At 44.6% G+C, this 23,589-nt stretch overlaps 2 protein-coding genes across 2 annotated transcripts in view; one reads left to right on the top strand and one right to left on the bottom strand.

The window, feature by feature from the left end:
- ttyh3b (tweety family member 3b) overlaps positions 1–23,589 on the bottom strand; it is a 183,490-nt gene that overhangs the window by 16,788 nt on the left and 143,113 nt on the right. The window lies entirely within an intron of this gene.
- On the top strand, positions 10,300–14,425 carry LOC139933595 (protein ELFN1-like). Its single transcript, XM_071927724.2, has 4 exons — positions 10,300–10,589; positions 10,694–10,847; positions 11,262–11,428; positions 12,265–14,425. The coding sequence occupies exons 1-4, from the start codon at positions 10,300–10,302 to the stop codon at positions 14,423–14,425; spliced, it is 2,772 nt and encodes a 923-aa protein (XP_071783825.1).

Raw genomic sequence — 23,589 nt, 5'->3', positions numbered from 1 at the left:
GTCAGCTCTTTATTGACCAATTCAGTGAGTCAACAGACATTATGAGGTTTTTACAAAGGTTTAGCAAGTCTCATAGGGTTTGTTTCACAGACACACACACACACACACACACACACACACACACACACAGACGCCACCTCTACATGTAGGGGTCATTCCAATCACACCTCTTGAGTTAGAGTTGCTATGTTGCTATGAAGTGGCTCTGTGTGTGGATGTAAGGATTTCTGTATGTTTGTATGGAGATGGAAGAAACCCCGGCATGATGAGGTGCTGACCTCAGCTTAAGTCTGATTGGTCGCTGCTTTCTCTCTCTCAGTATCAGAGAGCAGCTTTCCTGCACAGACTGGCAATACAGGTTAGGAGGCAGATAGAGGTTTTTTTTTCCTCTCATTGCAATACACTGAAAATAATGAGGCCGCTGGTTTCCAAGCCTGATATGGGCACAAAAACTATTGAAGCCGACCTGCTCTGTACTGGCCTGGGGTTTGGTGTATTAGTCAGGGAAACAGATGACTACTAGGCTAACTTAGCTAACATTAGCCTAGCTTGCAGACAACGTTCAGTGTTTACACTGCTTGGATACACTAGCTAATCATTGAAATCATGAATACTCACTGGTAGCCCTCACCACCAGGTTTACAATCTGCCAGGCTCGTCTTTTTTACATTCAGGTTGTGGATGAGCTTTTCCTAAATGTTTGTTTTGCAGTCACTCATGCTTATCATCGATGTTGATTGGGCCGCTGTGGGTGGCGTGCAGCGCTCCCAACACTCGCTCCACGCAAAAGTCGAAGCAGTTTCAACTATGGTGCGCACATAAAAATGCGAGGTGCGTCACTTTGGCAGAGGAGAGAGCACCGAACGAAGAGCACCAATGAAAAGGAGTGCGCTTAAATGCGTGCAAAAGGCGTCGTCTGAACGCAGCCTAAGAAGGCATGCACACATCCATGCTTGTGTTCTTGTATACACACACACACACACACACACACACACACACACAGTCTCTCTTCACCTAGTGTTGATTTAGCAGCACATACCATCTGTCTAGAATGATTAACCTTTCCATCAATCACAGGTGTCTCCATTATCCACACACACACCAATATACACAAGGCAAGCACACACTACTGTAGCTCTCACATGTACGTGTGCACAAACACACTATCATTAAACACTCACTCTCTCACTCAATGTCTCTCTCTCTCTCTCTCTCTCTCTCTCTCCCTCTCTCTCTCTCTGTCTCTGCCTCTCTCTCTCTCTCTTTGTCTCTCTGTCTGCCTCTCTCTCTCTCTCTCTCTCTTTGTCTCTCTCTCTGTCTCTGCCTCTCTCTCTCTCTCTTTGTCTCTCTCTCTGTCTCTGCCTCTCTCTCTGCCTCTCCCTCTCTCAAATGAGTTCAGATTAAATTATAAAGCGGAGCTCCCTCCTCCCCCTTCAGGTCCTTTGGGTGTTTCCTGAAAGCATGTGTGTGTTTGCATGTGCATCTACATGTGCATATTCTGCTGACACAACTATTGTTGCACACATGAACAACCACAACGGCATACTAATGTTTTAAACTTCTCTATTGACCTAATTATTCAGTGTGTGTGTGTGTGTGTGTGTGTGTGTGTCTGCCCATGAGCATGTGGTCCCTTGTCCTGTGGTGTCATTGAGGCTGTAGGTGCCTGTGGGGAGAGCAGCGCTGTGTGCTGTTGTTTGGGAATTCAGCAGTGGTTTAGTGCAGACCACGGAAAAATGTACTTGAATATGTTTTCTAATTTCTGAGGCATACTCAATATATCTTAAACAGACACTAAAATATCCTCAGTGACCGACAAACCACTTGCAAGTCAAACTAAGTGCTATGTATTAAATAGTCACTATTTAGGCAATCATTTTAGCTGTTACATTAAATTCTAAGTGCAGTGTTGAATTTAAGGCAGCCAGCCATTCTCCAGCCCTATGATGGAGGATGCTGCTGGCATTTTCTTCTTCTTTCAGTTTTGAAATGTTTTGGTTACACTTTTAAAGCTGCCCTAGGCAATATTGTTATGTAGAAATACACCCATCTTATCAGCCTAAATTGTAGAGTGGAGCTGCAACAGAGAAGAGGGTCCCATCTTCACCTCCTCCACCCTCACCAGCCACCAGGAGTGTGCAGTTTACTGACCTCACATTACATCATTTCTGGGTATTGAAGTCCTCAAAATTCAAACTGTTACCTCTCGCTCCCATTTGAGTAAGTGCGAAATTGCCAAGTGTGGCTTTAACCAGAGTTATGATGGTGTGTGGTCAGAATCCTTGTCCCTGACTTGGTGTTGTTAGCTGCTACTTAATTTTAAACCACATGTGTGTGTGTGTGTGTGTGTGTGTGTGACAGAGATTGTACCCTTATGAAAAATAGAGAAAAAGAACGAGTTCGTACCATGGTGTTATTTTCCCCTATTTATCCCAATTGCCATTCCCACCATCACTGTAGAGGTTGTATCTCTCTGTCAACACAACAGGCTCGTTTCAGGCTAGCAGCATCCCATTCTGCGTTCTACCTCTCTGTTGTCTGTCACACACACACACACACACCTACACACACACACCTACACACACACAAACACAAAAACATACACATAACACAAGTAGACAGGCATGCAAATACACACACAAACATGTACCCATGACAGAGAGTTGTATAGTTGAATAGGTTGTATAAAATACTTTCTACATAATGGGCCGTATTCATAAAACGCAGCAGTAACAGCGTTGCACAACGCAAATTTTGCGGTGCGGTAATTTGAGGTGATTCACAAAGTCACCGCTACTTTACCGTTGTGTTATTGTCTGTGGTGGGCCAGGTGAAAGCCAATGAAAATCAACATGTTAATGAATTGTTGCATATTAAACACCCCTCTTCTCGCCAAGTTCTCGCCAGCAGAACTCTGTGTATTAAGAAAAAAGGTTGTGTCATACAATGCAAAATTTTGTAACCGCTAACATCTGTTTCCAAGGAGAGCAGTGAAACACACTGACAAAACAACAACTTTTAGAGATATTTTGTTAATGAAATGTAGATAATCATAAGTTGGAACATCAGAAGCGGACGGTGGTGCCAAAATATTGCGAACAGTAAGACTGAGGCAGTAAACCCCGTGAATAGGGAAAATGCCTACTGCCGCCGTCTTACCCAGTACTGCATCGTTAACCCTGCCGGTGAGTTTTATGAATATGGGACAATGTGTTTATCAGCAAGGGGCAGTAAGACAAGTGACCCTGAAGATGAAAGAGTTTGTTTGTGGGCGTGTGTGTGTGTGTGCGTGTATATATGCGTGCGTGCGTGCGTGCACGTGCTCAGTGGACACTCTGATGTTGCTTTTATAACATTTTACAGTTGGCTGGATGTATCAAGACAGCAAGGAAATGAACAGCTAGGGGTGTCTGAGTGATGCTTCTTCAGCTGCTGCCGCTGGTATGCCGCTGTGTGTGCGTGTGCGTGTGTGTTTGTGTATATGAGAGAGAGAGAGAGAGAGCCAGAGACAGAGAGAGAGAGATGCTTTCCAGTATGAGTTATGGTATATAGCCTAGGTCATTTGTCTGGTGAAGTTCTAAAGCCAAACTTTGCAGAAGTTTTCAGACAGGCCATAACACGGTCCACCTACCACAGCACATAAGCTCTGCCTTCTATTACTAAGAAATCTCTCTGTCAGTCTCTCTCTCTCTCTCTCTCTCTCTCTCTCTCTCTCTCAGGGTCCCATATTTTACTGCATGCACTGAAGACAACAGATAACTACAGCAGCACTGTTGCGCTGCTCCCAAAGGGAATAGTTTGAAAATTTCTGTTCACTTTTCAGCTGTCACAGGTTCAAGGAAAGCTCTAGCAACTACTTGTTGGAGGGACAGAACATTCCTCCATAATATTCTTGTGTACTATCCGCCCATACAGGTGTGCATTACAACATCTGAAAAAATAACAGGTTTCAATGACCACTACAGACCTAATGCAGCACTGAGATGCTGGACAGATGCATAATGGAGGATTTGTACGGCGGTTACTGCTGCCTGTGTGTCTGCGTTTCCATTCTGGCAGGTGTGAAAAGCTCATAGCCATGTCCTTTCAAAATGAGTGAGTAACAGTAATGTTACTATGTGGATATTGGAGTCCATTAGTTTTGCATGTTTACAATGTAGGAGCCTGACAAATCCTTTTATATCAGTGAGTGTGCATGTGTGGGTGTGTGTGTTTATTTGTCTGGGATCACACATAGCTTTCAGACATGTTTATCTTCAACATTAGTGTATGTGTGTGCGAGTGTGTGTGTGTGTGTGTGTGTGTGTGTGTGTGTGTACTTCAGAGTGTGAAATCCCATTAAGCGTGTTAAAACCCTCTTTGGCCTACTGCCTGCTCAGAGAGAGACAGACAACACAGGCACACAGTCATCACACCTGTGTATGTGTTTGTTTGTGTGTGCATGCATGCGTGTGTGTGTGTGTGTGTGTGTGTGTGTGTCTATCAGCTTTTGGAGAAGTGCTATGTCGGGTGAGGGTGGTAATTTTCTGATGCACGTTTCACACCACAATCGCTGTTCTCCGTCTCACACCGGACACAGGCTTCACCTCTTTCTAACATCTGCCTGTCACGCCGCTCTCTTGTCCTCTCTCGTTCTCTGCTTCATTCTCTTTAATCGAGCCCTCACTCTTTCCACCTCTGCTCGCCACCCTCTCTCTCTCTCTCTCTCTGTGCTTGTTCTCTTCTTTTCCTTTCTCCGCTGTGAATACTAAACGTATTACGTAACCGGCCCCTGCTTAACCACAGACAGAGAAAGGATCATCCATGGCATCTCACATGTTCACTTCTCCCTGTACGGGAGTGACAAGTGGAGCATTGCGGGGCAGATAAAAGGAGATCTGTATCACCTTTGCCTATCATTCTTGCATAACCCTATACTGAAAAGACAGAGACAGAGGGAGAGACGGGGAGAGATTCTACCACAGAGAAAAAGACAGAGACAGATTGCACCACAGAGAGAAAGAGAGAAACAAAGACTCACAATGAGAAATAGAGAAAACTAAAGCTTGTACCATAGCGTTGTTATTCCCCCCTTTTCGTCCCAGTAGCCATCCCCTACAACACGGTAGTGGCTGTCTCTCTCTGTCAACACCACAGGCAGGGTAGCAGGGTAGCAGGCAGTGGGATATTTCTATAATAGAAATGTCCGTCACGCTCCGTGTTTTCATATCTCTTATAGAAACGTCCATCACACTGAGTCTGGACGTCAGCTCAGCCCCCTACTCCCCCCTCCCTCCCTCCCTTCCCAAACCCCTGAGGCGGAGGAAAGGGAGAAAAGACTTAGGCTTTCACTCCCCATCAGGGATGTGTGATGTTGTGTGATGGTGAAGTCTTATTTCCTTAAAAGTCAATCAGAGGCGAGGGAGGGGTTGGGGGGAGGGAGGGGGGCGGGGTGAGCGAGGATGGGTGAGACTGAGAGTCAAAACAAATTATGTTCTCGTGGATGTCTTTGAATCGTGCAGACGACAGACACGTGCACATTCTCTCTCTCTCTCTCTCTCTCCTGGTCGTGATAGGTGTAGCTGTACTTGCCTCAGAGCAAGCTGCTTTTCTGATTTCCGTCTGTGTCTGTCTCCGACTCTCTCTCTCTCTTCCACTCCCTTACCCCCTTTCCTTTCTCTTTCTGTCTCTCTCTTTCTTCCCTTCATCCTCAATCTCCCTTCTTTTTGCTCCATAATCTAATATAATCCAGATGACTCACTTTTATCGATTGCACAAATCTCATGTGTCATTTGTGCCTAGGAAAGTCTGTGTGTGTGTGTGTGTGTGTGTGCCTGTGCACATGCGTGCATGCGTGTACATATGCCTGTGTGTGAGTGCGTATACACCTGAGGGCAACTAGTTTTGTACTGCCCAGAACAGATTGTGTAATACAGTTTGATGTGAAGTCCCCAGCCGCTGAGAAGAGATTAATTCTTCAGAAGCTCGTCCACGGTTTGACATCTCCACTTCCTGGGGAATCAATACGCTTCATAGGAAGGAGCACTTCACTGTGCTCCATAACAACACAGGCAAAGGCAGTTCATTTGTTTTTTGTTGAACCTATATTTAAACGGGTTACACCCATTGAGATCCAAAATCTACAAGGGAGACCTAGCCAAGAAGGCAGCAGCATACATGAAGTTTCAAATAAATAATACAGAGAGAGAAGGGAGAGAGGAAAAGTAAGCAGGGGGTAGACAGACAGACAGACAGACAGACAGAGGCCTGGAAGCCAGAAAACAACTTATTCAGAGTAATGACAACTCCCATGGCTTCATCTCATATGGCTCCAACTAAGGCTTTGAACTCAGCCAGAGAAATGAGCTTCTGACTTTTCACTTCTTTAAGCAGACACATTTGCACGAAGAAGGCAAAGCATCATAAAGGCTGTCTAGCCCATCTTCTGTCACAGCTTCAGGGAACAGTGGGAACTGTAAACTACTAACATCCACATTTCTGTGTTGCATAAATACCTAAATTATTTGGGAGTGCTCCTAAAATAGCCTTATAAATCAACATGTAGCATTAAGGGAATCTGTGCATGACAGCATTTGCCAACCAGCCCTAGAATATTTCCAATGAAAAGTCAGAGGCTTTACAGCTAGCAACAAAGAACACATTAAACTGCATCCAACAATAGTGCATTCTGTTGTCATCTTCACATTGCAAAAATGAAAAAATGAAATGGACAGAGAAGAAATTCACTGAAGTTAAAAAGATTCCTTTCATTTGCCTGAAGCAGCTGCCTTTAGTGTTGGACAGTAAATGGTGGAATTGTATCATCATCATCATCATCATCATCATCATCGTTGTCATGTCATTGGGCTCAGGATTTGCGTACATGCAAATATGAATTTGCGTGCACATGCACAGATGTGTATCGTTGGTCAATTGTCTTCCTTCTTTCCCCTCACCCCCATTATAATTTTTCTGTTTGTGTTGATATATGTTCCCAGCGTTGTGGGACGGGAACAGGTGTTGCACTGTCAACGCTTGGAGTGCTGTTTTCCAAACAGGTTAGGAATACTAATGGGAATACTGGCAGGGTGTGTAATGCCCCACTACACACTAAAATGAGAAACTGTGCCACGTGTGTGTATGGGTTTGTCTTTGTGCGTGCATTTGTGTGTGTGTATGTGTGCCTGTTATTAATGTGCTCATATTTCCACACTCACAGCCTCCCTAGTATAACCCATCTAGGTAAGTACTGTTCATCAGTCAGCCGAAGAAGGGGCTTGTGGGTCGTGGGTCGGGAGCGGGGACAAAGTAAAGAGGGAAGAGAATGAGAACAGAGGAGAAAATGGTTTGATGAAAGGGGGTGTTTCTGTTTGTGTCAAGAAAGAATATATGATGTGACTGAAGCAGTGTGACTGAAGCAGTGTGTCTGAGTGTGTGTGTGTGTGTGTGTGTGTGTGCGTGTGTGTGAGAGCAGAATAGGGGGATAAAACCACTCCTGTAGAGAGGCTCAGTACCCTGCTGTTTGGCAGAGTGTGTGAGAAAGGTGAAGCACTGCTATGTGTGTGCGTGTGCGTGCGTGTGTGTGTGTGTGTGTGTGTGCATGTGTGTGAGCGAGAGAGAGACTGTAGCCAAGCCCAGTTCTCAACACACTCCAACACACTCCAGGTTTTGTCCCATGTGTTTGCACTCTTTTCCTTATTTAGCTGAAGGCATGTGCATCAACACGGTATATTCTGAAGCCACCAGGGCCACAGTAACATAAATGTCACCTGTTTTTCGGGCAAGGTTAGAGCTGAACTTGGCACCCTTGGGTCCAAAAGCATATATTTACACCCCCAGTCCACCTCATACTATACCCCCATATACAATGGTTTGTGCCTTATGAATCGTTGAATGTGTGACATGACAGAAAGCTAGCCAGTCATGATGCTGACTGCTGGAATATTCCATGTGTTTGTAAGCCTCCTCAGCAATAGGCAGCAACGTGCGCACGCACACGGGACGCCGGTCTGGTTGGGCTGGCAATGAATGATGCAAAAAGGAAAAGAGGCCGACAGACTCTCAGCAGTTTCTTCTGCACATATCATGTTTGCCACTAAAAGCGTATTTACTACAAAAGGAGGTCAAGTGCAAGCCGGTAACTGTTACTGTACCTCTCTGCCTTCTTTCCTTTACTGCGTCTGTACTCTCTGCTGCCCTTCACTTCGGCTTTGTCTTCTGGCCTTTCGGTCGACATCGCCGGTTTTACCTTGGTACAAAATGAGGTCAGGCAGAAATCAGCCGTCACTGCATGTTAACTAAACTCTCCGGTCTCCCTGCCTGCTCTGCATCCTTTCCACACCCCCACCTACTCTATTCTCAACAGTTTGTTTACCCTTGTTTAACCCTAGGTCAGCAAAATGGCCATTTCCTGTGCATGTGTGTGTGTGTATGTATGTGTGTGTGTGTGTGTGTGTGTGTGTGTGTGTGTGTGCGTGCGTGTGTGTGACCGTGTTTTTGTGTGTATGTGTATGAGTCTGTAGCTGGCAGCAGTTCCTACCCTTTCTCTGGTGACCTAACTGGGTAGTTTGTCTCATGCTACGTGGGAGGAAGTCTCACCATCAATTATAGATTGTGCTGACTGGGTGGAAATGCCTTGCGTGTACACACACACCAACACATGCTCATGCACACTTGTGTACACGTGCACACACATACGCACAGAGTGATGTTTACATAAGAATATGAAAAAAAAAAGCCATCAAGGTGTAAATTCCATTCACAAAAGTTATGTTCTCATTCACCCTCTGAGGTGACACATCATCTCCGTCTTGCTATTCATCTGTAAGCAATACGGAAGGAGTGGAAGCCAAAATATCTTTGTGGGGAAGGCTGGACCTTATGCTCTTTCCCACTCTCTTAACATGAGCTCACCTCCGTGACATCACATCCTGTTTGTTGGTCTAAGTACCCAGAAGAGGGCTCTCAAAGAGGAGGGGAAGCGACTGTTCTAGCAAATTCCCCAGACAGACAGAGAGCCACTCTACATTCCCTCTCTCTCTCCAGCCTCCTCTTTTTCTCACAGAATCCCCTCGGTTCCTCAGGCGCCGCCTCCGTCTCTCCTCGCCTTATCCCCCCTCCACCTCTGTCTCTCTCTCTCTCTCTCTCTCCTCCCCCAGCCATCCTTCATTACCCCTCTCTTGTACCCGCTTTCCCTCCTCCTCCCTACTCCATAGCTTGTTCTTGCCTCCTCCTTTCCCCCTCTTTCTGTCTCTGCCATTCCGTCAGACATCAGCTGTTTTTCCCAGGAAGTGTTTTATTTAGAGCAGATTAATTAATTAGATACAGTATCAGAGCCATGGCCATCCTTAGCCCAGGCCTATCAGGGCCCTGAAGCTAATGGTGTGGCAGAGAATGTGTGTATGAGTGTGTGTGTGTGTGTGTGTGTACGCACGTACGCTCACACGCACTCAGCAGCGTCAAGTAGTGTGTATTTTTAAGTACTGCAGGTGTTTGTGTGTGTATCTGCAGCCATGTGTGCTAATTGGACTTGTCAAGAAGTGTCTTTTGTGCATAGGATAGTTGTGTGTGCATACCAGTGTGCGCATGCATACTGTTGTGTGTGTATGTTTGTGTGTGTGTGTATGTGGGTGTATGCGCGCCAGACTGTTACATAAGTAGACCTAACTACCTCTATCTCATCATGCTGGTAACAGGGTTGAGTTTGTTGCTATCTCACAAAATAAACCACTGTGTTTCATTAGCGGTTCTTTTATAACACCTCCCCCTCCCCATCTTTTTTTCTGTCTCCCTCTCTGTCTCCAGGGACCGGTTCTCACACCAAGTACACAGCAGTGAGAAATGAGGAAGAAAGAAAAGAGGTGCTTGTCCAATCAGAGATGCAGATGGCCACAGAAGACATGAGTACCAGCCAATCTGGCATGAGGAAGAGCTTCACTTGCCAATTCATACATAACAAATCAAATGTGACCCCATAATTAAACAATTGATACAGTTTACTTAGACACACTTACTGCCAATGAGGGAATATATCCCTTTCCTAACTCATTTGTTCATTATTTAATCCTTTATTTCTCAGGCAGATACACAAGGAGTATAACTGGAACTTCAACCCACACAATAAGAAAAAGTAAAGTGAAGCGGGCACAGGGACATTTTATTAAAGCTATATGGTTTGACTATGTGGTTTGAGGCAGTATAGACACAATTCTGAAGAAATAGGCAACACCAAGCCAAGGCACACTGAGATATTATCATATAAACAAGCCACATCCGTCACTCCCTTTCTCAATGGCACTCGCCTGCATGAATAAATGTTAGATGGCAAGCACCTCTGGACGGCTTTCTCCAATGGATATTGTAAAGACATCCCATATAGCCCAAGGGGCAGGACTGGGTCGGCAGAGACACAAAGTGACTGGAGCTTCATCATCAGTGGCCCTGTCCACAGCCAAGTCCTTCCTCTATTGGCTCGCCCTGCTATCAGTAATGCGGTTGCCAATGGTAACAGCTGACTGCTGGCTGATTGAAGGGGAAAAGGGCTTTGTGTGGCTGGCTATCTGCAGTATGAACCAACCGCCTTATGAGGCCATCCCTGCCCACATTAACAGGTAAGAAAACTCCTGTAGAATGTGCCATCCTGAAAAGCACAGCAGTGTTTCCTCCACAGTATTTTACTCTACAGTCTTCATACTTTTCATACTTTTCTCAACAGCACTATTGTGGATCTGAGGCTGAATGAGAACAAGATACGGTCGGTCCACTACTCTTCTCTCAGTCGCTTCGGCAACCTCACCTATCTGAACCTCACCAAGAACGATATCAGCTATGTGGAAGACGGAGCATTCTCAGCACAATTCAACCTGCAGGTTAGTGATCAGTCACACTTAGACACAGACATAGACAGACAGACAGACAGACAGACACACACACACATACTCACACACACACAGGAGAAAAACCAACTTGTTTTGGCATCCAGAAATGCTCAAGCAAAAGCACAAAGTATTTTCACCAAACTGAGCTGAACACAGCCATAATGAGCTGGCATTCTTACACGTCTACCACAAGTGCTGGAACTGCGCCAGGAGGGAAAATGTGAACAAGAAAGATCTGAGTCAGTGCAGCACAGCATAGAGGCTTAGATCAGCATGTGAAACATGAAGGATTGTACTGAACAGTTTTCTGTTTGTACTGTACGTTACCTGCTTGTAGCTTGTGATGCCTGGTGCTGGCCAGCTCCTCAGAGATTAGAATAATCCCCCTTGTCTTTCTCTCCCCAGGTTCTCCAGATGGGCTTTAACAAGTTGAGGAACCTGACAGAGGGGATGCTGCGAGGCCTGGGCAAGCTGCAGTATCTCTACCTGCAAGCCAACCTCATTGAGACTGTTACACCCAACACCTTCTGGGAATGCCCCAACATAGAGAATATAGACCTCTCCATGAATAGGTACAGGCGTGTGTGTAAATAAGTGTCCGTGTGTGTGTGTGTGTGTGTGTGTGAGAGAGAGAGAGAGAGAGAGAGAGAGAGAGAGAGAGAATACATTTAAGTGTAGTTGTTTAGTTGTCAAATGTAGCCAAGAGTGTCATGAGGTTAAAGGGAAAATCCATCCTACAATACTTTAACTAACTATTAGCGGTGCACCTTGCATTTCTGGTCCATTCTGTTGTTTGGTGGTGTATTTTTCTTGTTCCGGTGGATAACTGGCAAAATTTTCAGTAAATGGTTTTGGTGTTAGCCCCTCTGAATCCAAGAGCAAGGGCTTCTTTTTTTTTTTTCTTTTTTTTTTGGTGGCCCGCCAATCCCCCCCCCCTTCTTCGGAGGTCAACAAAACAAAACAAAACAGATTAAAGAAAACAAAACAAGATAAAACAATACAGAATACAATATAGACTAATATTGGTGATGCAACCAAAGGGGACAGACATAGACTGAACACAGACTGACTGAGCACAGACTGGCCGGTTCGGATATAGACAGACATAGACTGAAGGACCAAAGCACACAGACAGAGACAGACATGGACAGGACAAAACATACAGGCATAGACAGGACAAAGACTAAACAACTAGACTGATATATATGAATAAAGAAATGTAGGAAATCACCAACTGAAGTAGCAGTAGACGGGGAAGGTTGAGGGAAATTACAACACTTACAACACTCATAAAATAGCTCCTCGAATGCATTGACAACATCACAGATTGATGATATATAACAGTGTAAGAGTATCCGAGGTTTGGAATTTTCCTTTAAATCTGTGATTACTTCTGTCTCTTTCTCAGGATCCAGGTGTTGGATGGCAGTTTGTTTTCTGGACTCACCAAGCTGACCACCTGTGAACTGTATACCAACCCCTTCAACTGCTCCTGTGAGCTGCTGGGCTTCCTGCGCTGGCTCTCCGTGTTCCCCAACAGGACCAATGAGAGGATGGTGTGCGACTCTCCCGCAGGTTTCTCTGGCTACAACCTCCTCAGCCAGAACCCCCGCATGCCCGCCCACCGCAATGCTCTGCACATGCTCAGTATCGTCTGCACAGACGACGGCAGCAGCGTGACACCGTACTTTGTGATCGGCTCGTCCGATTCCACCACCCCGCCCCCAGATTTTGCCTCTCCCTGTGGATTGGACGATTGTCCTTCCGGAGCCTCTCCTGATGAGCCAATCAGCTTGAGCCCCATCTTCTCTGATACTAATCCAGTCATGAAGCTAAAACAGGTGTTGCACTCGAGTGCCGTGATTACGGTTCAAATTCCGCATCCGTACCGGAAAATGTACATCTTGGTGCTTTACAACAACAGCTTCTTCACAGATATCCAGAATCTGAAAAGTCAAAAAGAAGATATTGAGTTGAAGAACTTAAAGCCTCACACAGACTACACTTACTGTGTGGCTTCCATAAGGAACTCCCTGCGCTTCAACCACACCTGTCTAACCATCTCCACAGGACGCCGGGCCGGGGTGGGGAGGATAGCCAATGAGTCGTCGGCCACCCACTACATTATGACCATTCTGGGCTGTTTGTTCGGCATGCTGCTCTTCCTGGGCCTCGTTGTCCACTGCCTGAGGAAGAAGAGGCTGATGGAAGAGAAGGAGAGGAAGATGAGCAGGATACAGAGGACTCTGATAGAGCTTAAGTACGGTGGAGGAGGGGAGATAGAGGGAGGGGGCGGAGGAGGGGGCTCTGTTTCCCAGAAACAGATGCTTGCTGCTGGAGAGAGTCTGTCCAGAATGCCCTATCTGCCCCAGGGTGGCGAGATAGATCCATACAAGCTACAGGAGGTGATAGAAACACCAGCGCACAAACCTGCTAAACTCAACTACATGGAAGTCAGAGGGTCTGGTGTGGAGAGAGAGAGAGAAAGGGAGAGAGAGCGAGAAAGAGAGAGAGAAAGAGAGATGTCACCACAAGCCAACCCGCAGGGCTCAGTAGCAGAAATCTCCACCATTGCTAAAGAAGTCGATAAAGTTAACCAGATCATCAACAACTGTATAGATGCTCTCAAATCTGAGTCTACCTCCTTCCAACAGGGGATCAAATCCCCCTCCTCTGCGGGCGGAGGGGCCGTGTCAACAGCTGAGCCGCAACTGGTGCTTCTCTCTGACCAGGGAGGAGAGAGAGGGGAAAGAGGAGGAGAGTTCCTCTCCCCGGTGTATAAGGGAGGAAGAGGAGGAAGAGGAGAAGAGAGGGGGAGAAGCTACCATCACTCATTGCAGCGACACCACAGTATGGAAGCTCCTCCAACCTCCAAACGGCCCAGCACCTCCTCTTCTCCCGGTTCTGCCCGCAGCCCCCGCTCGTTCCGCTCCGAGGGAGGCTACCACTCCTCCGAGACCCGCTACATCGAGAGGACCTCACCCGGAGAGAGAGGAGGAGGAGAAAGAGGAGAAAGAGGAGGAGGAGAAAGAGGAGGCGGAGGAGGAGAGGCCATCCGCACAGTCACCCCAGCAGCAGCTATCTTACGAGCTGAAGCCCAGAGAATCCGCCAGTACAACGAACACCGTCACTCTTACCCCGGCTCCCAGCAGCACCTCCAGGATCTGCAGCACCACCCTCAGATCCTGCAGGAGCTCCACCACCACCCAGGGGGCCGCAAGCCCTCCGTCTTAGACCCTCTCACCCTCAGCAGGCAGGCCAAGCAGCGGGAGCTGGCCTACTCCCAGCTGTCCCCACATTACCCCCTCTCACCCCAGTACCACAACCTCAGCTACTGCTCCAGCCCCGAGGAAGACGAAGAGGAGGAAGGGCTCCTCTGCACCCCGACCCTGGGGCTGTGGGAGAGGTTCAAACTGCACCGCAAGAGGCACCGGCAGGCTTCCATGGAGGAAGAAGGATACGTGGCGGCTGGACACGCGCTGAGGCGAAAGGTGCAATTTGCCAAGGATGAGGATCTCCATGACATACTGGACTACTGGAAGGGTGTGTCCGCCCAGCAGAAGGCCTGAATCCACACCTGGAGACGGATACCAGTCTGGAGATGGAAAAATAAACACACTGCATACATACCATGTTGACACAGATACACAGACCTATATGAAAAAGACCTGTAAATACACACACACATATGCATACACACACACACACACGCACACACACACACACACACACACACACACACACACACACGCACACACATACACACACACACACACACAAATTACAGGATATACAGAATCCAATTGCACACATATATATACAAACACACGCACACAAACACATACACAAACACACACATAGGCACACACTGTACACAAACTAAGCCTTTGCTTCTGAGAACATGGACCAAACTAATATATTAATTACATTGAACAACAAAAATCAGATAACTTATAAAGACTGAATTACCTTTTGTAATGTAATGAAAATTATAGCTCAGACTTATGTAGCTATTTGTACTAAGTTTTGAATGAAGAAAAAAAAAATCAACATCTTGAGAACAGAAACCATAAATGTTGCCGAGCAACCCATCCTGAACAGACTTTCTGCCCTGCTACCCTTTTAATCTGCCTCGAGACTGACATTCATCAAAACTGACCACGGCAGATTAACCTCACCAAACAGTGTATTCTCATTACGGCAATGGATTGATCGAGATTTCGCTCGCAAGAGACGATCCATTTGCCGGGGAATTCCTTTTGCATCGCTCTCTGCAATATTGCTGTGAGACCAGATATTCTGAACGACAGCAGATTCAGACTGATTGGGAGAAGTGAAACATTACAACAACAAATTCTGGATGGGTAGCCAGGCAACAGTATTGTTCAACTGTGCTGAGAATGAGTAGGTAGCTCTCACCAGAGAGCGAGTATAATGTGCCAAATCAACCAAGGGGATAGTAGAACCCTACTGTGTACCAACTTCTCCTCTTCACTCTTTTTATATACAGAATTTAAAAACCCTAGAATGATATGTTGTTATTACTATTATAATTATTATTATTATTATTATTATCATTACTAGTCTTCTTCTTATTACTATGATCCTCATCATTAATATTCTTATTTGAATATGGCATGGCTCTGTCGTGTGACTGTGTTTTGACTGTTTTGAACCTCTCAGCTGAGGAGAAGTACACACCAACAGAGACATATGATGGACAAGATGTTTCAGTTCTCCTTTTCTACCAAGAGGAATGTGCTCCGTACGGAGCCAAAAGAAACCCGTCTTTCTCTTGGTAAACCCCTGCTACATTCTACTGCTCCTCATCCTCCTAAAGAGGGAGCGCTGTACAGACGAGAGAGAGAAGTTCTATATTTGCAACAGAGGTGACTGTTTTGTTTGTACAACATGGTTTTGAAATCTTTCAGACTTTTCAGAAACCAGAATCCCAAGTTAGCTACCTACCTACTCACTTACAATGGTACGTTTTTGATTTTGAAATCGAACTAAAAATTCTAATCTTCAATGAATGTCTTCAATTCCCACAGGGGAAACATATCTGCACTGTTCAAAATCAAAAAACGACTCTTTGGAAAGACCTAAAACTCTCAGCTTCCTTCCCGATACACTGTAGCTTCACTGTGTTTTATCCACAATTCATTTCTCCTCCCATCTCCCAGGTTTTTACTTTTTGGATTCCTCTGGTTCCACTGTGGTGCCATTGTGCCAGGCAAACTTGATAAATCACAAAGAAGTATTTGAAACGATTTTAAATACTACTATTTACAGACCTCTTCTCCTTTGCATCAGTACACATCAGTTTGCCAAACAAACAATTTGCACAAAATGACCCACCGCCATTGGCTCACTGCTCCCCTCCTATCCTCCAATCATTTCTAAGACCAAAGTACTGTGGTAGCAGATTGACCCTTGTAGCCCCTGACCCGGCCCCGAGTATTTACACACCATCATCGCTACAGTTACTACTCTAGCACATGCGCACGCACAGGCACACACACATGCACGCACATACACACACACACCGACATGCACTCACGCACATGCATACATACACACACACACACACACACACACACACACATACACACAGATGAATGTATTCTTTGCGTAATAATACTGTTTATCAGCTGGATTTTCTGTTTCTGATATACAAGCTGTATTCAACACAGTGTCTTGATCTGTCCGACGGACTTGCTACTAGTTTCTCACTACAGATGGCCACTTCTGCTTCACAGATTCTCAAACAAATAGGAACTATTGGCTTTATAAAAAAATCAAACGATCGAAATTCTAGACCAGATTCTCGTGGATTAGTTCCCTCGCACCAGTTTGTCACCAATTGAACCAAATGTTTACTAGGAAAAATGTAAAATTGCTGCTATAAAACAGCTGCAACCATTGTGTATTAAAATAATAGCAAAGGATTAAATTTTACAATATCAAAGAGATTCAACTGAAGAAGTTCCTGATATGAGAAGTGAAACAGAGAGGAAGAGCGATCAGTATCGCTCGTGTGGTGAAAATGGGACTACATGTATATCAATATCTGCAGTATCTCTGATAACTGGAGGCCTAAACGAGGGGAGAATTGTGATGATACAAAAATACTGCTGTTCATTTTGAACAGAGTTGTGCTAAAACAACTCATTTAAGTGCAGAGTGAAACGGGGATGGGGTCAAGGCCATTTCAATTCAATCGATTTTGAATTAACAAAGCTTCAAGTATTCACTGTATGGAAAAATAATTTGTAATTATAAGTGCTTATATCGACCGAATTGCATCCACTTTGCTTCGTGAATTGAAACAGACTTGACTCCAACTTTGATACTAATTAAAAACACACGATAGAAGCAACAGAGCTGGCAAACTATGAAAAGTTTATTGGTGAAGGGAAACACTGTATAAAACATTTTTTCTCTGCTAATGAGTTTAGAATGCTCAAGTCATTAAGCCCAGTTAAAGCCATAATCATGGGTTAGTGAAATCACCACAGCTGTTTGTAGCACTGCAAAAGCACATTAATTTGTGTGGTAACAAGGCAGTTTTTCCCCCTCACACTGCAGCAGCTACTACATGGATCCTACAGAGAAACACTGCTTCTACGCTACTGCAGCAAACGTTGCAATCCAACTCTGATCCAAAAGGAAACTGATGAGCTGTGGTTGGTTCTGTATTACATATCCCAGATTGTGGCTTTAACTAAACAACAGCCTTAAAACATTAGATTTTCTTTAATCTTTTTAACTTGAGCATTGCTTTGAAATCAAAATTTTTCCTGGTTTCTTTACTTATACTTTTCTGTCTGCAATTTTATAATTGCTTGATTCTTAAGCCTCACTTGAGCATTCTTTGAATAACAGTAATATCAATGTAGCGATGTATTAAACTACTGTTTTTGTTTTTGTTGTTTTTTTCCGTTCTGTTTATGAACAATGGCCTGTATTTATCATGTGTCTGAGAGTAACATTGCTAGTCTAGAATCAGACAATAATGAGATGGTCATGGGACCAGTCGACAGCGACCCTAATCAGCACTGCTATTCTTTGAAGCGTGATGAAGGGAAACTGTGTTTTAGAAGCGGCAATGCCTAGAAAGTGGAAATAAATAGAGGTCCTAGTGACAACAGACGGAAACAACAATGGAGCATGCTGCGAGGAACTCAGTGGAAGCTTGTGTTCTTCTTCTAGTGGATGACTCAGGAGAGAGAGAGACAGACAGAGAGAGAGAGAGAGAAAGAGAGAGAAAGAGAGAGAAAACGCTGTGCCATAGGATCTCTCAGAGGTTTCTTTCTTCTTTTATTTTTCTTGTCGGAAATTAAAATGAGCACAATAAAATAGCCTTTCTTTCACTGTCTCCTTTCCTGGAGAAACCATACATGCGGCCAGAAGTGTTCAGCCTTCTCAGGACATTCATTTCATTTCAGATTCAAAGATGGCTGCCTACTCTTACTTGGGAACTACTGAAGCTACAAATGTGCTGGATCATCACATGGACACACAGACACATACTATTAAAAAACATTGTCCTGATACCTGATATGTGGTAACTGAGTTGTCACACACAGCCATACCTACAGTAGCTTGAAGCAAAGCAAGAATATCACTTAATCAATAGTACAACTGAAATCCCACCCCAGCCTGCCAAACACAAATGGTTTTATCACTTTACTATGGTAATATTACCATAGTAAAGTGATAAAACCATTTGTGTGTGTCATTGGGCCAAGTGAAAGTTAAAGTATAATAATAATAATAATAATAATTACTATATATATATATATATATATATATATATATATATATATAACTTTGAACTCTGTAGCTTTATAATAGTCATATAACATGGAAACATCAAAAATAATAAATAATTCAAAAATAATTGCTTAATCCATGACCGATTGATATTTGTGAACAGTCTATGGCTTGTAGTTAAATATAATCCTGTTAAATAAATTGCATAATCCCTGTAAAATATTAATTCTGGCAAAACTACACCCATTTTATGTATGCACACTCAGTCCAAACAAAATGAGGGTAAATGCAGAAGTGGGCTAAAACTGCTTTAAGAAAACTTGAGCATGGGTATTGACTTATCAATAAGTCAAGATATTTCAGACTTCCAAAAAATGAAGTGATGCGATGTTGGACTGGGGTCCCATGGAGAGCACTGTAGATAAAAGGCCCTATATGGAGTGTGTCCTTTGTGAAATGAATTAGGATGCTTACATTGCTGAATTTTAATTTGACAATAGCAAGTGAATGGACCAAGAAACCACTGCAGCAATGCAGCAAGCAGCTGTGAGTAGAAAAAGGAGTGCGCTTCAACAAACAATCTTTGCTGGAGTGCTGAACCAAAAAACAACTAGGTCTATTCAAAAAGAAATCTCAAAAGAGACACGGGGCACGTCCAAAAATAAAGCGTATGATGGAGTGCTTACTTTACACTAAGTTTGTGTGTGCCACAAAATAAACTTGTAGTGTGAAGTAACTACACTGTCATACACTTTTTTGGGGGATTTACGCCATGTCTCTTTTGAGATTTCTTTTTCAACAATTCAAAATATATTTTGAAATTTGGTGTTTATTACACCAACAGCAATGTAGCTTTGAAACACCTTGGAGAGATTTAGGGTAGAGATTTTTAGTGGATTCTTCTTCTTTGCATTCTTTGCAAGAGACTACACAGTGTAATTTTAGGATGTTGTGTGCCAAGCAAAAGGCTTGGTTTGACTTGGTTGGGGATTGTCAGCTTCTCAATCTTAGGACACTGTAACAACAAGGCTACCTTGTTTACAAAGGGGAGCTTGAGCACACTTGCTCTGTTAGACACTGTCCTTCTCTACATGCAGTTACACCATCCATTTCAACCACAGTCTTGTAATAAGCAGCTCCAGTGGAGCAGGAAGGTAAGTGTGTTGCTATCAGGGACATCAACACTAGAGCACAAAGGAACAGTGTTCCTTTCACTTTTCCTGCCCATATTGTCTGATACTGCACAGTAGATGGACCAAAAAAAACTTGCCACTGCTAATCCAGCTGCTGGATGCCTCATACAACTTGAAAGGTTAAATCACATCTAGTGTATTGAAGCACCTTCAGTCCTTCTGACAACAATAACAGCTTGGGAACACCCCCGCTTGGTTTTCTAACAAAGCCTTGGTGTGGAGACACTCACATTCTCATCTCACAGTGCCGACATGTGAACACATACTGCACACAGGAAATGGCACAGGCACAGAGACAGTATGTGCCTGGACTAAGGGCTTATCTTTCTGTGTGAAAACACCCTTTGGATTCAAAACGGCAGAGGAATCCATTTGCAGGAATACAGTCCGAATCCCTCCTGAACTGACTGGAAATGCAACTTCAATACAACACTGGCAAGGTTCATCACTCCTTATCTTAAACTGCTCTAGTACAAGTGGCTTAGGGGCCTGCGGGTGGGGGCCTTCCATCCAGACAGTGAGAAACGCACACATCCTATCAGGGTCTTTTCATTATCCCTCCATCTCATATCTGTCCTATGTGATTCTAACCCAGGGCAGGTGAATTCGGTATGTCTCCATGGTTACATCATCTGTCTCCCCAACCTCACTTTCCTGCCTATCTAACACCGCAGATCTCCCTCGCTCCCACTCTCTCTGTCTCTCTCAAACACACACACATGCTGCCGAACTCTGTGTGCGTACATGTGCGTTTGTGTGTGTGTGTGTGTGTGTGTGTGTGTGTGTGTGTGTGTGTGTGTGTGTGCGCACACCATGAACAATAATAGATACGGGGAGGGGAAACACTATTCTTTTTTCAAACTGAGCCACTTCACACAACTGATATAATTCAATTTAAAACTTTTGGAACTTGGATTCTTTTGTCGAACTTTTAAAATTACATATAACATTTAAAGTCATGCACAAAAAAAAGTTTTTGGTCTAAGTCATAGCACAGGGCAACTTATTAAAGAGCACTCCTGGCAGGCAGAACGACAGATTTCAGTCTCGTACCCACTGGGGAAGTTGGAAAGGGCAACCAAACAACTACTGGTATTACTGCTACTCACGGTGGTGGAGAACCTACATAGAGCACTGTGGTTGAGCGCTGCCCTTTCTAGATGTGGTCTTATCAAAGCAGTCTGACGCAGAGCGGAGAAGGAGCCTCCAGCCTGCCCCCGCCACAGTTTAGAACACAAGCAGTTGTCAGACGCGTCAGTCGGAGCACTGGTGGCGCCGCAATGACCAAAATATCTGTCTCTCTCTGTGTGTGCGCCGCCTGTCACTCTGTAGCCGTCCACGCTGACGCCTGGCACGGTACAAAAAAGAGGCCTCCCCAGGCATAATCACACACACACACACACACACACACACACACACACAAATCATTCCCCACATGGCATTTATACTGACGCCTACAGCAGGGATGGAGGGTAGGAGAGATATGAGGACAGAAGCAGGAAAAAAAAAAAAAAACAGAAGAAGAAAGGAGCAGGAAAACGGAATTAAGAATGGGGGGCTAAGGGAGATAAAAGAGGACACGGAGACAGGGTTCGTTGCTCATTTTCAGAGTTTTGATTTCTCTCTGAGCCCTGGGGTCTTCTTTGTGAAATAACCTTCTTTTCAAAATGGGAATTAGACTCGCTCTCTTTCTCAAAGATCCAAGTCTAATGTGGGCCGGGCCTGCAGAGGGAGGCTTGATAGAGCAAGATGATAAAGGTAATATTAGGAAACATTCTCACCACTGTATTAATACATATTAAAATCAAGCCTCAAAAGGGAAAGCCTAACTTCACACTGCAACACACACACACACACACACAGAGACACACACAGAGACACACACACACGATAGGCCAAGCAGCATTAATAATGTACAGTGTAGGATAGAGAGAACACTGTGGAAAGGTCGAGGCTGGCTGAGAGGGGAACAACACGACTTATGAGTTATTAGGTCAGCGGTTACACTGGTTATCTTCTCTCTGACTGTGTGAATGTATGTAACCTGCTCCATTTTAAATATCTTATGAGGCCAACCATCCAAGAAATAAAATCACAGCGCAGGCCACTAACATTCCCTTTTGATATACTTAAAACAAAACATCAATGTAATTGCATTTAGTTTTAAAACAAGAACACTGACTGAATAACTACTGGAGTGCTGGAGATTGTTGACCCTGAAACTCTGCTGTTTTCATTATGGGAGTGTAGGGAGTGTGTGTGGAGTGATTGGGGGCCAGACACGGAGAAACAAGAGGCGGGACATGGGACATGGAGGAAGAGAAAGATAATGGAATTAGCGTAGAAAGAGAAGTAGAGGACAGAGAAAGTTGGGGGAGGGCTAAATGACAGATATTCTGTGGCCATGCAGCTGTCTCACCTTTCTCAATTACTATACAAGGTGACACTGGACTACCTCAAAATACACACACATACAGCCGCACACACACAGGCACACACGCACGCACGCACGCACACAGGCATGCACGCACACACACACACACACACACTCGCAGATTGAAGGGGGCTAAGACGAGAGATCAAGGCAGTGCAAATTAAAACTGCTCTAATTAGCCCAACTGCCACTCTCCTGCTCTGGCAGCCATATTGGAGTCTGCCTGGAGCCTCGCCTGCCCGCCTGCCCGCCTGCCCGTTTCCACCGGGCCACAGAACAGCCACAGAGAATATATGGGCATGAGAATTACTGTTGAAAAGCCCACTTGCCAGATTTTAAGCATAGAAATACCTCTAAAACGTTAGGGTGAACGGAGAGAGATCCATTAATGAAGCTGGCCTGGGAAGATCCATCGCCACAGTTATGTTTTGCCCTGTTACAACTCTTTCACAATTTGTTCTCTTGGCCTGGCACCAGTTATAAATAAATTAATGCAGCATTAGGCTTGGCTAGTCGTTAAGCCAGAGGATGATCGTGAGGCAGCTAGTGAAAATGACAAAGACGATACACCAAAACGTTGGTGGAGGCAGCATTTTTGTATATACAACATATAACTTAAAAAGGGCATCTTTAACACCTGAAATAAAAAAGTGAGCATCAGATATTCGTCTCATAGCAAATAAACACAGAAATAGCACTGCAGGAAAGTGTAGTCAATCACAGAAAAGTGTGATACATACTTTTCTGTCATTGACTATACTGTGAATTTTAATTTTTTTCCAATACTATATGCACATTTGATACATAACCCAGTCCCCAGGAAACACTATTTGCACACACACACACACACACACACACACACACACCTATCCCTAGTGTGTGTGCATGTGTAAATGTATGAGAGAGCAAAGTTAGCTGAAGTGTGGAGTCACCAGTCAGAGGTTGCACTGATAACACAGACCTTGACCCACATACTGCCGCTTCAAAGTCACAAAGTACTGAACGGATGAAAGAAAATGAGTGTGAAGTGCTGTGAGGCGTGTGTGTGTCTGCCATGTTATCAGTCTAATCGCTATGGATCGGGACGGAGAGACACCAGGTGGGATTCATTCTCTCCCAGACGATCGATGCTTTTAATTGATCAATTCATTACAAATACCACGCGCCCTCGAGAGGAGACTGTGCAGAGAGCAGAGAATGGGCAGGAGGCAGAAAATTATATAAGAGGAGAGTTAGAGTTTGATAACGGCTCCCTTACCACGCATTATCTACACCTTAACGCTCTTACACAGATTCTCACACACACACACACACACACACACCTTCCTCC

The sequence above is a fragment of the Centroberyx gerrardi genome, chromosome 3, assembly GCF_048128805.1.
Source record: "Centroberyx gerrardi isolate f3 chromosome 3, fCenGer3.hap1.cur.20231027, whole genome shotgun sequence".
Classification (NCBI taxonomy): Eukaryota; Metazoa; Chordata; class Actinopteri; order Beryciformes; family Berycidae; genus Centroberyx; species Centroberyx gerrardi.
This window is presented reverse-complemented; position numbering and strand designations above follow the sequence as displayed.

What these genes read in the sequence shown, in the direction of transcription:
- LOC139933595 (XM_071927724.2), top strand. Translation starts at nt 10,300, where the DNA reads ATGGCAAGCACCTCTGGACGGCTTTCTCCAATGGATATTGTAAAGACA. An exon ending in CAGCACAATTCAACCTGCAG is followed by an intron (nt 10,848 to 11,261) that starts GTTAGTGATCAG and finishes TTCTCTCCCCAG; the next exon opens with GTTCTCCAGATGGGCTTTAA. An exon ending in ATAGACCTCTCCATGAATAG is followed by an intron (nt 11,429 to 12,264) that starts GTACAGGCGTGT and finishes TCTCTTTCTCAG; the next exon opens with GATCCAGGTGTTGGATGGCA.